This window comes from Rissa tridactyla, chromosome Z (assembly GCF_028500815.1).
Source record: "Rissa tridactyla isolate bRisTri1 chromosome Z, bRisTri1.patW.cur.20221130, whole genome shotgun sequence".
Taxonomy (NCBI): domain Eukaryota; kingdom Metazoa; phylum Chordata; class Aves; order Charadriiformes; family Laridae; genus Rissa; species Rissa tridactyla.
Genome location: NC_071497.1, coordinates 66,197,070 through 66,213,800, shown reverse-complemented (window position 1 = coordinate 66,213,800; position 16,731 = coordinate 66,197,070). Strand labels below are relative to the sequence as shown.

General features: G+C 41.7%; 1 protein-coding gene across 9 annotated transcripts in view; it reads right to left on the bottom strand.

Annotated features, from left to right (window-relative positions):
• PDE4D (phosphodiesterase 4D) overlaps positions 1–16,731 on the bottom strand; it is a 624,128-nt gene that overhangs the window by 35,843 nt on the left and 571,554 nt on the right. For all 9 annotated transcript variants that reach the window (XR_008463832.1, XM_054185815.1, XM_054185814.1 and 6 more), the window contains one exon: positions 14,981–15,093. Coding sequence is in view for 8 of the 9 variants with exons in the window: in XM_054185815.1 (XP_054041790.1) it covers positions 14,981–15,093 (113 nt within the window). In the remaining variant the exon portion in view is untranslated. The remainder of the gene's footprint in view (positions 1–14,980; positions 15,094–16,731) is intronic.

The window sequence follows — 16,731 nt, the reverse complement described above, 5'->3', positions numbered from 1 at the left end:
GACTAAAAATCATGGAAATAATATCACATAGTGGAACCTAATCAGTTTCCAGTAAGAACCTAAGAAGAAAAGTATATCATTAGATTGGTGTATATTCTCTGATGAACTTGCAACATGGACACAAAATACAGAGACATTATTCAAGTAAAGATTATCTATTAACCTTTCATTATTATTAGGTATTTTATCAAGAAACAAGTAATTTTTCATATTTCAATCCTCTTAAATAGACGCTTTCAAGTCTTTCTAAAAATCATCCCTAGTCTGAAAAACATCTTAAGAATCAAACAAAACCAGTAAGCTCTAAATAGATATAGCATCATCTTCACCTTTGGCTTGCATTTTTATTCTAAAAAAAAAAAAACAAACAAAACACCACAACCTGGGAAAATCTGGCTGCTTTTTGCCCTTTTACATGCTTACACACAATGTTTAGAGCAGCTGGAAAAGCTCTGAGCAGCACCTGAAACACTGGAGAGACCTTCGCAGATGCGGAAAGACATCAGTCTGTCCATTTACATGGCGGCTCACACGCACAAGCCCATTTTTGCCATGAAAAGTACAGAAAGTTAAAAAGGCTTAAAGTCTGCAACAAATTAAACTTCCTCCAAACTTCTGAAGCCCATGCTTAACAGCTGATTTTACCAACTCTTTATTAAAGAGATAATGATGCTAAATAAAACCAGCTATGGGCTCCATCCATAGCCCGATGAAGTAAACGTAAAGACTCTCTTTAGCTCCATCAGGCATTAGATGAAGTTCTAGCTGATTCTGAACAACGGGTTCAAATGCCCCAGGCAACAGGAGCCATGCTTTAGTACCACCTTCCAGTCCCCGCAATGACATACTTTTGCTCAATCACCAAACCAGAGAACAAAACAGGAAGGGTTTAACAAACGTAGTTCATCTATACAGGATCACAGAGTTAACTAGGGAGTTTACATCTTGTCTAAAGCAAATTCCATTGAAATTAGATAGGATGTAACATTTGATAACTTCAGTGAATATTAAAGTTAATTTTCTTAGTCACTTCATGAGATTAATATGCCTATTCTATTAATTACTGCTTATTTACTGCTACATGTGTAAAAAGCATATTCTCAGCTTTGAAAAAAAAAAAAACAAAAAACATGCTGCTGATTTTTTTGCTGTTTCCACAGCACACGTGAGGCGACACGAATTCCCAATATTGCCCAGTCCACTGTAAGCACAACACATAATTTTTCCCGACTAGAACAAACATTTGCCTTGCCTATTGTTCAGGGTACTGCTGTATTAACCACCTCATATTAAAATAACAGCACAAATACATAAAGTCCTAGGTCCTCATCAGAAAATATTTCAGGAGCAAGTAGGCCATGAAGCAAAGCGGAGCTATTCGCTCTAGTCTGCCCACAGGCTCCTCGAAGTCCCCTGGCAGTGAAAAAGTACAAGTCAAAATGGACCTTTTTCACTTGCAGTGCTGCCACCTGCGATGCGGCGTGCCAGGCGGCCAGCAGCAGCGCGGGTCAGACGGACTCTCGTCCTCCGACACCAGGAAGAGACCACTGCCGGGCAGGACACAGGGTGAAAGGACAAGATTGGGGAACAGATAGATTTGTGTAAGAGCGTGCTATTTCACCGCAGCCAAGACGCTGCAGAAAGAACCAAAAAAAAAAAAAAAAAACAACAAAAAACCCAAACCCCAGATGACTCCTCCCCCATGAATGATTAAGGCACAGTTTCATACTAACATAGACTACTCAAATGACGGGGTGTAACAAAATGTACAACCAACACCTTTCCACGCACCCTCCGCTCAGGTCAGTCAGGCAGCTTTAGTTTTCTACAACCAGGACATTTTTCGAGCTCTGATAATAATTGCAAGAACAAACCTAAAATCCCGATGTACATCAGCATGCTTTTATTTATACCACATCTATAAAAATCTAAGACACATGAGCACAGGAATAGTATCTACCTGGAAAGACAAAAAAAAAAAAATCTACCACAACATAGTTACTAAATTCTTTTTCTTCCTGCAGTTCAACTTATCCCGACAGCACAGCTTTATTTTGTATTGTTATATCATTTCTATAACCAATCTATCTTTCACAGCTCTGTGAAACAAAAGATCAGATTACAGATGTATATTCCTGACCACCAAAGAAAAATCATCACTTAAGTTTTAGCCCTCAAGTGTCAAGATTTGTTTCTGCAGAAGTTTTCCACAGCACTTTAATATTTTTGTATTTAAAATTTAGTCAACCCATTTTAAAAATCAAGTTCTGTAAGTAGGGATGTACTGAAAGCTGTGCTAGAAATGCCAGGCTCTGACTACGCATCAACCGGCTGCATCATCTTCACAGTGATGAGCTTTAAGAGCTCTCCTATAATAAAGCCTGTGAAACCTTTCTAGCAATAACCAAAAAGAGCTGCAGAAAACCCCTCCCAGCTAGAATTGTTTTTACTGGTGCTAAGTAAAGAAAAAAAAGCAACTTATTACCAAATTATGAAATGCAATCTTACCTGTGTCCAGTATTCAGACATACAAAACTTTGGCCATGCTTCATAGTACAAGAAAAACACAGTCATTTTACTGAGAAATCTGAGCTCTGGGCTTTAAGGTCTATGCATCCAAAGAGATATTTTATGATTTGTCAAATAATTCATCACATTAATATTTCTCAGGAGTAAACGTGCTTATAAATCTTCCAGCTAAAGTTTCCATTGCAAGTGAAAAATAATTTCATTTAAAGACACCCTTACATACTTAATTTCAGATTTTGTTTTTTTTTTTTAAGCTGTCTTCTTGCAAGTAGTGTGTTTCAGAAAACCCCTGACGTGCGCATACAGAACAGCTTTGTAAATCCAGCAAAGATACTTTCTGGCTTCTTGTTGAGCCACACTAGCCTGCATTTACTCCAAAATGGCACCCTCATCTCTGCTGGTTGCTATGGCCACACCACACGTCAGGCTTGCACTTTTTTTTTCTTTCTTTTTTTCCCCCCCCCCCAGACCTGTTTGTTTATGACAGGCCTAGGTGCTTCCTATTATGGTGCCTGCATCAGCACAGCGCGCATCCGCAGCGGCGGCGGCGCGAGGTGATCAGCATGCAGCAGAGGACAGAGATGCTGAGGAATCTGAGCATGCTCCCTGCAACGCCCCACACAAGGGATGCTCCCAGACTCGTTAGGCAGCACGCAAATAACCCATCCAGAGCCGGGCTGCAGAAGTCCCTTGCACTCGGGTCTTCTGTGGCAGCAAAAGCTGGACGCGGGTGAGCTAAGGCTAGGAAGGGAGAATCACAGGGAACCACATGTTTAGAAAGCAAAATAAACACTGTGTTTTGCAAGGTTTCAAGTACCTGTCTGTCCCGCCGGGTCCCGAGATGCTACCACTGAGCATCAGAGGTGACAATTTTAATTCACACATCAAGAGGACAGTAAAAAAAAAAAAAAACCACCAACTTTACAATCTTTACAAACCTGCTCACCATTAACTTTCAAATGTATTCCTAGCATTTCATAGCTTGTTTCATTCTACCCATGCATCACCTCTAATGTATCAGGGCTCACACATCATACAGCAGGAAACAAAGACACCAATGCCCGGTTTGTGGCAATAAAGCTTGCCAACAATAGCCAAAGATTCGCAATACTGCTGACATACTCCACAACACCAACCACCAGCAAACCCAGCAGTGGCAAAGCTTAGAGCCCAGTCATTACCCTTCAAAATCATTTGCAGACTCACACAGCACAGCAAAACTTTTTTCTCAAAAAATAAAAAAAAAGGTTAGCAAATCTTTAAAAAAATAAAAATTCAAATATTCCTTGTATTTGTCATTACTTATAACAGCGCCAATAAAGTTTGGCAAATTTCAAGCACAGAAAATACATTAACTGCTCAAAAGATTGCATGCATAAAAAGCCTACTTTCTAGCCCATCTTGCCCATTTTTCATTATAACATGCTCAAGGATGCTCCAGTCTACATCTACTTGGCAGCCTACTTTTCAGTTGTTTCTACTCTTAAAACTCTTTCTTGCTCTATTAATGAAACAGCACTATCTTGCTCTTTCTTTTGTTCTTGCACTAACCCCTATTGTGCCTTTTCCTTACCATTCCTTCGTGCTGGAGTTGCACTACTTTTCCAGCGTCCCAAGGATGAAGTTTGTAGAAACACTGCTAAAGAGCACAGCCAAAACATCATCTTGGGTGTTTATCCTTTCTTTGTTCAATCAGCTCTGAAAACTAACAACTGCTCCTTTATGTCAACGAGTACACATGAATTATATCCTCACTTTGCAAAAATTGCTCTTCATTTAGACCACCCTTTGAAGCTCCAATGGCTGGCTGATGTATTATGAAAATCATTGTTTCTATGTACAAGAAACCTTCAGGGTGAGGTACCTTTCAGTTTACATTTTATGGTGGGTAAAGCACACCAATACCTTGAGAAAGAGTAAGAAAAAAAATATTTGGCACCCTCATTTCTAGTCCCTGCAGTTAAAATAACTTTTTCAGTACCAACTGCTGCAGTGCCGCCTTCCTGAACCTATCTATTGTCAGGCATCAGTATACAACACAAGAAGGGTATTTAATGATAAAATTCCACCTACCCACTTGATGGTCTTCCTCTTAAAATTTGATTTATGGTAATTAAAATATCAGTATAGTTAGTCATTTTGCTCTCGGCCATTAGAAAAGACATCTCTGTTACAACTGTTTGTTCTGAATTGCAAAAATCAAGTTTATGAAAACATTAGTATCTCAGCTGGCAGTGTGAGGTTGTCTGTAATTCTGGGTAAAATTATTGCATTAAGGCTATGCAGTCAACCTTGGCCATAAGAAGATCAGATAGCCTCCTCTAAATACGCTAATGCCTGCTTGAACAGGTCCTTTCAATCATGTAAACTAATTCAATTAAAAACCACACAGCATTATATCCATCAAACAATACTCCTGGTCTTATGTACCTGGGGAATATGGCCAATGTAGCGGAATGGTTATGAGGCTGCCGTTAACAATACACATTTCCTGCAAGGGCAAACCGTTTATTCCAGAATAAAATGCATACTGACTTTGCTTTGATTGCTTTATGACTTTGAAAAAACTGCTTATAAATTTCTTCAAAAAGACAAACTTCAGGCAAAAAGAAAACACCACCAGTTAGTATACGGTGCTTAGAAGCACACGCAAGGAAAAGCTACCATTAATGGACACTAAACTAGTGACGGAGAATGATGGAGAAGCATGAAAACCAACCTGGACTACTGCACATTAAAGTAATTGCTTCCTCATTAATATTTTGCCAACGTCTAGTGTTGATGAGAGTGGATTGCATTCTGATGTTCAGGAAACCTGCTAATGAGCGATCTTCCTAGCTGAAAACCTAACTTACAGGTGAACATATGGAGTGGGGGGCGCAGGGAGTGCTGCCGCTGAGCTAGTGGACACCAAGCGGACAGCACGGCTGGACAACCCGACAGCGGCGACAAGACACCCTGAAGTACGTTTCCAGACTTGGACCACCACAAACGTATCTCAGTTGCTCCACCTCAGTTTTCCAATCTGTGACATACTTCTGATCTGTACGTCCAGTGACATGAATGTCATGGTCCACCACAGTGCAGGCAATTTTTTTTAAATGTAACTTGCCATACAAGTAGATGAAAAAATGACCTCAAAGATCTGTGTTGTTTCCCAGGTGAAAAGCTAGCTCAGGTACTGATGTTATGCGTTTTATATTCCGGGCTGTTTTGAACAGATCCATAAGCTACTTCCATACTTTTTATTCAAATTAGAAACTATCCTTGATCAGGAAAGATGAACTATTACTATGGAAAACTACATATCCATATTAATTACAACTCTGCCATTTCTTATCTGTAATAAAAGATCAAAATCAAAGTTAACTGGAATGTCTGCTGCCAGTTTAACTTTCCTTTGTCCTCTTGCTTTCCACCCCCAAAAAAATACAATAGCAAAAACACACAAACCAGGTGCATTTCCTTAGCAATTACAAGCAGAGGGTTTACTTAAAGATTGTCTTGCTGAGGAATCTTATAGAACTTGTAAGAATCTTATGGAACTATTCAGTCAGCTAAATTTCATTAGCTGATCATACATTAGTTGGTTACAACTTAATTAATAGAAGTAGCAAGCTGTTTGAATTTTATTTGTAGATAATCTCATAAACAGGCCCTGCGCATCAGCCTGATTAAGCTTGCCCCGCTGCTCGTGATTTATGGCAGGCTGTATGATTGCCTGTGCAGCCCCGTTTCCACAGCCGGAGCAGGCAAGCAGAGCCAAGGGCCGGCAGAACCTGCCTCGCGCAGCTGTGTCTCCCCGGGCTGCACATTCAGATGCAGCAGCAGCAGCCCGCACCGCAGTACGGCTCCCCCAGGAGAACCCCATCTCAACAGGCAGGTGCTGGCCACCACCCTGCTCAGGAGGTTTTCAAGGCAGGGTGAGTAGCATCCCCCTCCATCACACCTTAGCTGGCCTACATTCACTTTTGCAGCTACACAGGGGACTGGCTGCAAGTTAACTGGAACTGGGAGCAACTTCTATTGAGACATGCTGTATTTAAAAAATAATAAATCAGAACAGGGCATATCCATCCATAATACACTTATTCTATGCTAGGTCTCCTAAACATGGAAAGTTTTGGCAGATAATACCAAAACCCCTACTTACATACCTAAGAGGGGAGAACAGTTTCTTAGTGTAGTTTCTTTATGAGGCAGAGGCTGAACTGATGTTTCAGCAGACAACACATTCATTGTACCAAAACTTTATATAAATAGCAGAAGCTGCCTCTTATTGGAAACACAAAATTTATTAAACGGAAAAAAAGAAGAGAAAAAAAACAAATGCCACTGCTCTCTGAAATGCTTCATATCTTACAGTCTAACCTTGATTACAGCAGTATGCTACTGTGAATACAATGCGGGAGTTCTTGGTTCTAAACAGTCACAAGGAGCCACAAGGGTGTAGATACTTATCATGCCTTTCAGTAGCCATGAATTCCACCTTTATTATTAAGCAAGAAGTTACAAAGTACTCATGTCCATGATGCCTTCTCCAGGCCAAATCTTTGAAAGAAAAATAATCTATTTTTTGTAAGTGCTACAAAAAGGCACATCAATGTTTGCATTTTAATTTTAAATAAGTCAACTTCTGGAAAAACGTCATAATTTTCAAATCCTCTATTATGGTGGTTGAAAGTAAAGTTATTTTCCCACGTCAAGTCCTAGTTATTTACTCCATAACATTTTGTCTATACTGTTCTGTGCCATTACACTAAAAGGAAAGAATCTTTCACACTATGGCATTTCCTATAATTAAAGAGGCTACAAAAAGGGCTGTTCGTGTGCTGGTATGGACCATTTGCTTATTATTTATGGAAAAAATTATGAAGTTATTAGTGACTGGGAAGCTATGCAATCCTGGAGGCAGCAAAAAAGCTGAAAAGTGTTAAATCATAGCAACCCTCAGAAAGGCATCATTCCTCTCATGTAGCTCTCACATCCAGGACTTTTTAAGAAGCCATGAATGAGAGGTGCAGAAATCAATTAGTTTTTTTCTAAAATGTAAACCACAGAGTGAATCTGTGATTAAGGATTCCTAACTTGTTTTGGAGCCTTGAAATGCCAGGGTTTTTTTGTATCGACCACTTTGGGTCAAATCTAGGCTCCTTCCGCTGGCCCAGAATGGCATAGCCAGTGCGGTGAACTTCTGTTTGAGAAGAGCCCCAACAAACAGCAGAGGGGGCTCACCCCACCACCCAATTAAGATGTTTCCACATCACAAGTGCCTGCTTGTCGTGGCCTAGGGAGGTGAACATTTGCCTTTGTGTACTCACAGAAGGAGAAGGATCTGCTCACAACTTTTTGCTCACCACGTTTGTTACTTTCTCAGCAACACATGTACAGCTTTATCATATCACCAAAGCCCCCACCTACTATCCCCACAGAAGAACGGGGCATTTCATGATTTTCTCATTTGACACCAACTCGACAGCTCCTACCGAAGCAGCAGGCGCTTCCACAGAAGAGATTCAGCCACTGCCAAACTGATACCACTACTCCATCCATTTGTTTCTGAGGAGATGGAAGTGTTCATAAACGACAAGGAGTGGTTGATGCACGAGAGCAAGTTTCACCCGTTACCTCAATGCAGCCTGTCCTCGTGCAACACAGCCAGCAAAGTGCCATCTCTTTGTTTTATATACATATATATGAACACCTCACTCATCACTGCCGTTAGCCGAGGGCAAGTCTGCTTGTGCTCCAGAAGCATGAGTAGTCTTACACGGGAGCAAATAAGGTTGTGCACAGCAAACTGCACTCCAGGCCAGAGGTCTTAAAATCCTTTGGGGCTGGCTTCAGCACATGGGAAGGTGTGATTGTGCCTGTGAAGGTAGTCCTTCCTTACCTCCACAGTCCTCTTTTCTTTTGATATGAAGCACAACAAAACTCAGGAACTCGCACAAATACGCATTAACTCAAATTCAGGGCCACCACATTATCAGTATCCCTTTACTCTCTCACTGCACAAACTGAAATCCGTAATGAATAGAAAAAATTCCCTGGTGCTGCACTCAACAAGCTTTTTCTTACTAACAGCTGCCCCTTAATTGTAATCTTCATCAGAAACAGCACTCTAAAGTGCTAACCAAATCCTCAGATTTTCCTAGAAAGATCCGGGAACAAAAGAACCAATTAAACCATCATGTCAGCTGGACAAGTGCAGTGGCATTGACAGACATTATGTAAGAGGACTGCCACACAACAAACCCCATCAAGTTTTTCATCTGGATACCCAAGCTCTTTAAATCTGAGAATCAACACAGAGATGCTGCCTGCTCTGCAACAATTTAGTCATGACAACAACAAATTTCTTTTCTACTCTTACATTTCCAGCATATATTTTTCACGTGCAATAGCTGAAACCCAAGGGAATGACGGATGTTTAAATCTTCTTAAATGGATATGACAACATTATCCTATCCCTTAATTGGAAACAGGTCACTCTAATCGGTGGCTATGAGAGAAGATGATATAATTTTACTCTGGCTCAGCTTCCATATTTGGAAAAAGTATTGCAAAAAAAAAAAAATTATGCTCTTACATATGAAATGTTATTTCTGAAGACAAGCTCCTAACCGTGCAACAAACCCGTCCCCAAAGCCGTCAGCAAGAATTCAAAGAAGACAATGCTAAAAAATGGTCTGTTAATAAAAGACTGAGCCAGTGGCATAAGCCATGTTTACTAGTTCGCAACTCAGCCCGTCTAGGCTCCTCCGAAATTACTGACCACCACAGCCCTTAAGCTTTTCCACAGAACAAGACCAAGATAAAACAGATGAATGGACTGAATCAGGAGCCTGAGCCTGTCGTCAGCTCCATAAATTCTGGGCGTGGGGAAACCCAGAGCGCCACTGTCAGCCTGTGGGAACAGGCTGCTGCTTCTCCATCCAGAGGCTGGTGCCTGGGAAGAGCTGCCAAGAGGCAGGAGGCGTCTTCTGGCCCCAGCGAGGGTCATGCAGGAATGCGGGCGGCGGGGCTCCCCCAGCCCCCGGGAAAACCCAGCGGAGGTGAAACAGCACTTCTGTTCCAAGCATGCTAGGGAATGTATACACGGCCCTTTATTTCAGCTAAGTGATTAGTTTAGCCTCACTCTTTCCCTGGATATTATGTTAGTCAGCTCCCCGTCGCCTGTGTGAGCCTTTTAGCGCTCTGAAGGAGGGAAGGAAAAATAACTTTTTTGCAGCAGGAAAACGTGATTACAAAACAGATCAAATTGGCAGGGGACTTCAGGAGGGAATGTTAAAAAAAAAAAAAAAAAAAGAAAAAAGGTAACCGCACAGAAGATTTCCAGTTGTCTTTGTTTCCTTCAAGTGTAACTTTAGTTTACATTAAATGTTTAGAGGTGGGTAATTTTTTAAAATAAAGTATCATTAAGATTACCGGCAACAAGTACAGGACCATAAACATAAACCAAAATGCCACTAACATTTGCACCAAGTATTACAATAGCTTAGTCTTTGGAAGTTAGTTGGTTGATAACACTGATGCTTTGGGCACCTTCAAAGCACTCAATGATCTCAGAAAAGTTTGTTTAATAGGAACTAGCACTAGCAACGGTCTGTAAATAGACTTCTGCTTTAATCTGTGAGCATTTGCACATACAGGTATACAAGCTGGACAACTGTGGAATACTTTATACTTAAAAAGCAGTTTCATAGTTAACATGGTCAAACTAAATGAAATCTAAATCTTCTTAGCTTTGATACCTAAAAAAGCTTCCTGGAGAAAAGGCATTCACATTAAGTTTGCAGTGGGAAAGAAATACTCAATGAGTGACCTTTTCCAAACTCTTGTTCATTAGCCGTTATCAGCAATTCCTGCAAAAACGCTGTCATCTGCAGTAAACTTAAAACTGAAACAGAGGCAACATGAACTGAAGCTTTTTCCATGTCTAAATTCAGATACTCAGATGCACAAAACCAACACACTAGAGATGCTTGCAAAATCATCATTACCAAAGTGAAAATACACTTCTGCATATCAGTTTCATTATAAGTATTACTCCAAGTTTGACTAATCTACAAGTAATGCTGACTTAAGCTAGGTATTGCCAAACTGCATACTGGAAGAACATTGTTCTTCTCCCGGAGAGCTTAAAATCCATTAATTTTTGTTTTAATCTTGTTTGGCAGAAAAAAAAAAAAAGGGAGTTATTCATTACAAAAGATCAAATTATTAAAATAATAAGAAGAAAATCAGCCTGCAATCTGGAAATTTTAAAAAGATAATTTGCTTGTAAAGTATATTAAAGTGTACCTGTGTATAAAGTTAGAAGTCATAATCAGCAAGCTAGTACCACCTAAAAACTATGTTTTTCAGCACAGATATTACTCACAATTCAGTTTAGCAGAAACTGATATGGGTTAGCATCTCTGTAAACCACAACAGTTAAACAGAGGCATGCAATTATGCCTTGGGATCCTGTCTTTAGTGACCCAAATTGGCAAACTATTTCCTAAAATGAATTTATTTCTGTTCAAGTAAGTATCACGCAGAAAAATACAATAATAGAGCCACAGTCCACTGACGCTAGCCAATATTAACAGTACATGGTACAGAAAATCAGAAATAGGTCTCCAAAAATGAAAGACATTTTACTCAATTTTCCAAATTTAAGGTGCTTCTTATTTGTTTACTAGTTTCAGAGCCTTTCAAGACTTTACAGGGTTTCTACAGGAGTATGATGACAAGAAAATTCCTGTGTTCTTTTTAAAAAGAAGCTGGAATTCTCTCGTTAGTATCTGATTCCAGAAGCTGGTATTTAAGAAAACACCAAGCACTGTAAGATTCATAACAACATAACAACAATTGACAATACTTTTAAATACTATGTCCTTTCGAAACCAGATTTATTTACGAACTACACGTACGGCTGCACTACAGATCTACCCATCAGTTACTTGATGTGCAATGCCTCCAGGCACTGGGAAATATGCTTATCACAGGGATGGCAGGGAAATGGGACATCATCTGGATATTACTAGTCATCCTGCTGCAACTTTGGCAGCCAAGCATCATGGCTAGCTTCCTACAGATCATACTTAGAGCATGTTTTCAAAGTTTTTGAGGTTACGCTTACTGCCACAACATTCTGGGGCTCATTTGGAGACTGTGGAGAGCACCCCATGCCTACTGCTTCAAGCCATTTTAAGCAGGAAGAAGGAGGATCTTTTCATCTATCTGCGTCATCCTACATTCAGTAATCCAAAGCTGTGAGCTGGCACGTCATAGACTACTGCTAAGTGAGCACTAGGGTCATCTAAACAAAATAAATACCCTTGGATTTGGATATGCTAACGCGAGCCCAGTGCAGGCATTACTGATGGTAAGGGGATTCCACACAGACGCAATCGACAGTTCAGACTGCCAATTCCATGCACAGAGAGGGATCGGAGATAAGACTCACTCTCTGGCCTGCTTCAGGCATTCAGGACACATAATACTGCTTCCTACCTGGATTTTTTTTTTTTCTCTACTATGTCAGCCTTTGCTTGATGGGCAAAAGCTCTTATCAGGTGCAGAGCTCAGTTCTTATGCCACCCCTTATGTCTCACACATGTCCACAAAAATAAGGAAAACTAACACTGACAAAAATGCTGTTACATAACAAAAAAAGGGGAAAAAAATAAGGGAAGTAGCTGGGAGTCCGGAAAAAACACCAATCAATCTTGCAGGCTAGTTCTTAAAGAAACCCAGAGAACGGGAAAGAGGGGAAAATGGTGAGAAACCATACTCTGTACCAACAACATTCCTTTTCCTGATTTTCTCATCTGATTTCACAGGACTTACTCTTGGGATACACAGAACTGGGTACTCTTGAATACTCATTGCTGTACTGAAGTCTATGTCCTCAGCCTTGAGCAAAGTTTCTCTACTTCAGTTTGCCTATAAACTAAAACAGTATAATTTACTTGTATGGCTCACAGAGATGTTGCAGTTATATTACAATAGGAGGTGCTGTGTAAGTGATGGATAACGTTTTAATAATCAAGAATAAAATTATTCTTTAGAACAACCTGTTTCACACCTAAATTAAAATCCTCCTGCAGTAAACTTTCTCACATTATTATGTGGGCTTGCTGGTTTATATTAAAGATTGCTCACATTATGGTTAGTGGCACTGATTTACTTTTTTTTTTTTTAACTATTATTTGTTTCATTTCTTAAAAAAACAAAAACCAAACACTGAAAGATGTCACAGATTTCTATACAAGGTGGGCAGACTTCCCAAAAAAGGGAAAAAAGGTTTATCTTAAGAACTGAGTATGACCTGCAAAACCAAACAGCAGCTATTCTTTCACAATACAGTAATACCGGGTTCTTCCTAAATACCGTAACATGAAACAAGAAGAAGTAGCAATGAAGTGCTTTAGACATGTACATACATATTTGGTAGATCAACCAGACTGAGGCAATACATTACCACAATATAAAAATTCCAGTTTTGATGTATAGCTTGGCATCACTCTTACTGACCTTCAGATTAACCATGACAACTGGGTTTAATGTGTATCCCCCATTGATCCCTTGTCTACTTGACCTTATGTTGGAAACAACAAGATGAAAAACTTCTTCTGAATCACATTTCCCGTTTCATTTGAATAAACACATGTGGAGAATGTTTATCCTGTAATCGATGGCAAACAATTCTTTTAACTAGTTCAAACAAATACAAACAAAACATAGTATCAGATGTAGCACCTTTGTGTTTACTTGAAGATGTGAATCAGTTGTCCCGTTTTATTTTAAAAACAGATCCTCTTTAGGTAAAAATCTGAATATACTTGGCAAAACAAGATATATTGATTCGCAATGAGTTTTGTCTCATTGTAAAAACAGCTTGCCATCATTGTTCATAAAATATACTGCATATCCAATCTGGTTTAGGGAGGTAATAAATAAATACTTGAAGAAAGTCCAGGACCTTGGGAAAGAGTGGCTTTACAGACATCACAAGTTGGGGAACCGATAGGTGTTCAAACTTGTTTGCAAGGAAAGATCAGGCCCTACATGTTGGTCTGATCTAGCTCCCTTTGAAAACAACGTCCCTAAATTCAAGTAGTGCTAAAAGATGCTCAGGAACTCTTGACTTTGTAACTTGCCTGTACCTACACAACACACCCTGAATAATGGAACCTTTCAACTGGCAATAAAAACTGAAAACACAGTTCTGAGAATAGGGCAATGCCAGGCAGACAACTCTTAAAACAGAGATTTTAATTGCTGCTAAGTGTCTCTAAAGACAAGAAAGGCAAAAGGGCTATTATATTATGGGACTAAACCTGCAACAGTGTGAACATCTCACATCTCACACTCAGGCTGAGTTGAACATGGACGTAAAAACAGTCAATAAGAAACAGCAGATATTTGGTAAGGGCAGTCAAAGCAAGACAAAAGGATTTTAAAATGGCATAAGCCCAGTCAAAAACACTTATTATTTTCTGACTTTAAAAAAAGTCCTAATTGCAGCTAAAATGATTAAAAGGTGCTAAAATTGAGATCGTCAGCTGGTTTTGCAGACTTAAGACGCAAAACTATCCTATTTTATGAAAACTTTCTTCTTCTCCTTCATTGTACATGTAGCTCCCCAAATACTCAAGAGTATCCGTTGACGACAAATATAAATTCTGAAGCAAGACAGCGGGCGTACTAATTCGACTTTAGCAATTAACTCCAGAAACGTAGCTACACCTTGTTTGCAAACCAAAAAAACGTGAAAGAAAGAGTAGTTATGAATGGAGCGTGTGGAAACTCTGCTTCAACAAGCTGCAAAACAAACACAGGCGCAGACGCACAGGCAGGGCTCAGCTACCGGCACACAGTCCCCGGCTGCCAGGCATCCTCCGCTTCCCGGGAGCACTCTGTCCCAGAAGGGCACCTCTGGATCCGGGGTGTCTATCGCGACTTTTGTGACCTCGTTTCCGAGCGTGTTCTTTCACAGCAAATCGCGTTACGAGAGCTCTTAGCGTTACTCCTCACAAACACAACTCAGCCCGCAGCTCCCCTGGCATCAAGAACCAACTTCGCCACCTTTTCACGCTACTTTCTACACCATTTTCTAGGAAAGATCCCTGCCTTCAGCATGGGATGCTGTGAAAATAAAGAGCAACTGAAGGCATTACCGTCTGCAGCCAAAACCCACCTCTTTTCGTGTTTTTTAAACTGAGACGCCCAGGGTAACAGCGTGGCTTTCCGAGACCCGCACCACTTTCACAACTTGTCCCGAAATTTAAGAAAAACTGCGCGTAAACCACAACAAAAGCCTTTCCTTCCCCCGAGCACCCACAGGACAGCCGAGGACGCCCTTCCCGGCCCGGGGCCGCTTCTCCCGGCGAGTCCCGGCCGCCCGGGGGAACCCTGCCGGGTGAGGGGGGGGACCCCCGGGTGGGCGGCGGGCTCCTACCTTGTTCGAGGCCATTTCGCTGACGGAGTGCCGGGTCTGCAGGGTCTCCAGCTGGTCCAGGCACCAGTCCAGTTCCTCCAGGGTCTCGCTGGCCAGCTTTTGGTAGGCCTCCTCTGCGAAGAGACAGGGAAAGGCGTGCTCAGTCCGCAAGCGTTTCGCAGGGCTAGCGGCGAGCTCCAGCGACTCCATCCTCCGCTGCCCGGTGCCCGCACATGAGTGCTGCTCCCTCATATTGCCGGCCCGGGCAGCGCGACTCTTCCCCTCCGCGGGGCCGCCACCTCGGCCAGCGCTAAACTTTCCGCCGGCCGGCCTCGTCGCCGCCTCCGTCGCCCGGCCCGGCCCGGCCTGGCCGTGCCCTGCCCGCCCCGGGGCCCGCCCCTTGCCGGGCAGCCGTGCCCGCGGCGGCGGGAGGCCGGGCCTGGCGGCGGGGCGGCGATGAATCAGCGCGGTCCCCGGCTCCGCGGACACCGCGCTTCCTGTTTTGGCAGCTCGGACGGCGGGACCCGCCGTCCCCCCCCCCGGCGGTTACACACACACACCCACCCCCCGCCATCCTCCGCCGGGAGCCTCGCAAAACCCGGCGCGGAGCACCCTCCGAGCCGTCGTCCCCGTATTTTCTTCACCACCCACAGGTGAACCATGAGAAGGAAGGGGTTAATGTTTATAAAGTGTGGGGAAGATGTGAAAACACGTGTTAAGTGTTCGAGATAACGATGGCTTGACGAAGTACCTGGAGCTAAAGGAGTGTTCAAATAACTGCAGCAAGGTTTGCTCTCACCCAAAAGCCTGTGTGTGTGTGTGAACGAAGTATCACATGTTGGCGCTAAGCAAAATAAGGCTGATGAAAGTTTTGGATCTGCACCCAGCAACGCAATATGGGAAATGGACCAAATAACAGCATGGAAAGTCATGGTTTAACCAAAATTTTTTCTATGTCACGCTGGAGCTACCTGTATTAAAACTTGCAGAAGTTTCACAGAGGGGAAGATACTCCCTTCAATAACTCTCCAGCAGCAGATCTGTCAGTATGCAAATAATTTCAGAAAAATAATCCCATACCTGGGATTATACCTCACCTACAAAGCCTGGCTACTTTATTTCTGATGTAGATCAGAAGGGGAGAATGCTTCTCCACACTGAACTCAGAGGTGAGTGAGTTTTAGCACAGGCACGCTGTCTTGCAAGCTGTGTATCTGAAACATCGAGTTTTGAAACTCCTGGCATGCATGCTTCTGGATCAGCTACATGAAAACATAAATCCAAGGTAGAGAAGTATTTTTTCAGTGGCCTTGTTATTCCCATCTAAAACATCTTCCTTAACTTGTTTCCCATCACATTAACCTTATTCTCAAAATGTCAGACAAGCAAAAAAAATCAGGCAAACAAATTAACTAAAACTCCTTTTTAAATAAAACACCCCAGCATGGACTACTGCCAAATAGCTCAGTGGATTACTGCTCAACATTTAGAATACTAGCTTCGTATCTTTTTACATTTCGGACCACATGCCCAAAAGCTTCTGGTTCCTTCACAGCTGTTAAACTTTACATACTTGTGGCTATTGCAAAAACACTCCACAATTTTGAATGATGTCCATTCACCTCTGGAAAAAGGCAATGCAAGAAGTTGTTTGGGTTGAGATTAATTGTCAGAACAATTTAAAGAAAATTTTGCAGTGCCTGCCTGTACCATGATTAACCTACCACTTCAGCAAACAACACTAACCGATACTCAACAAAAACTATCCCCAC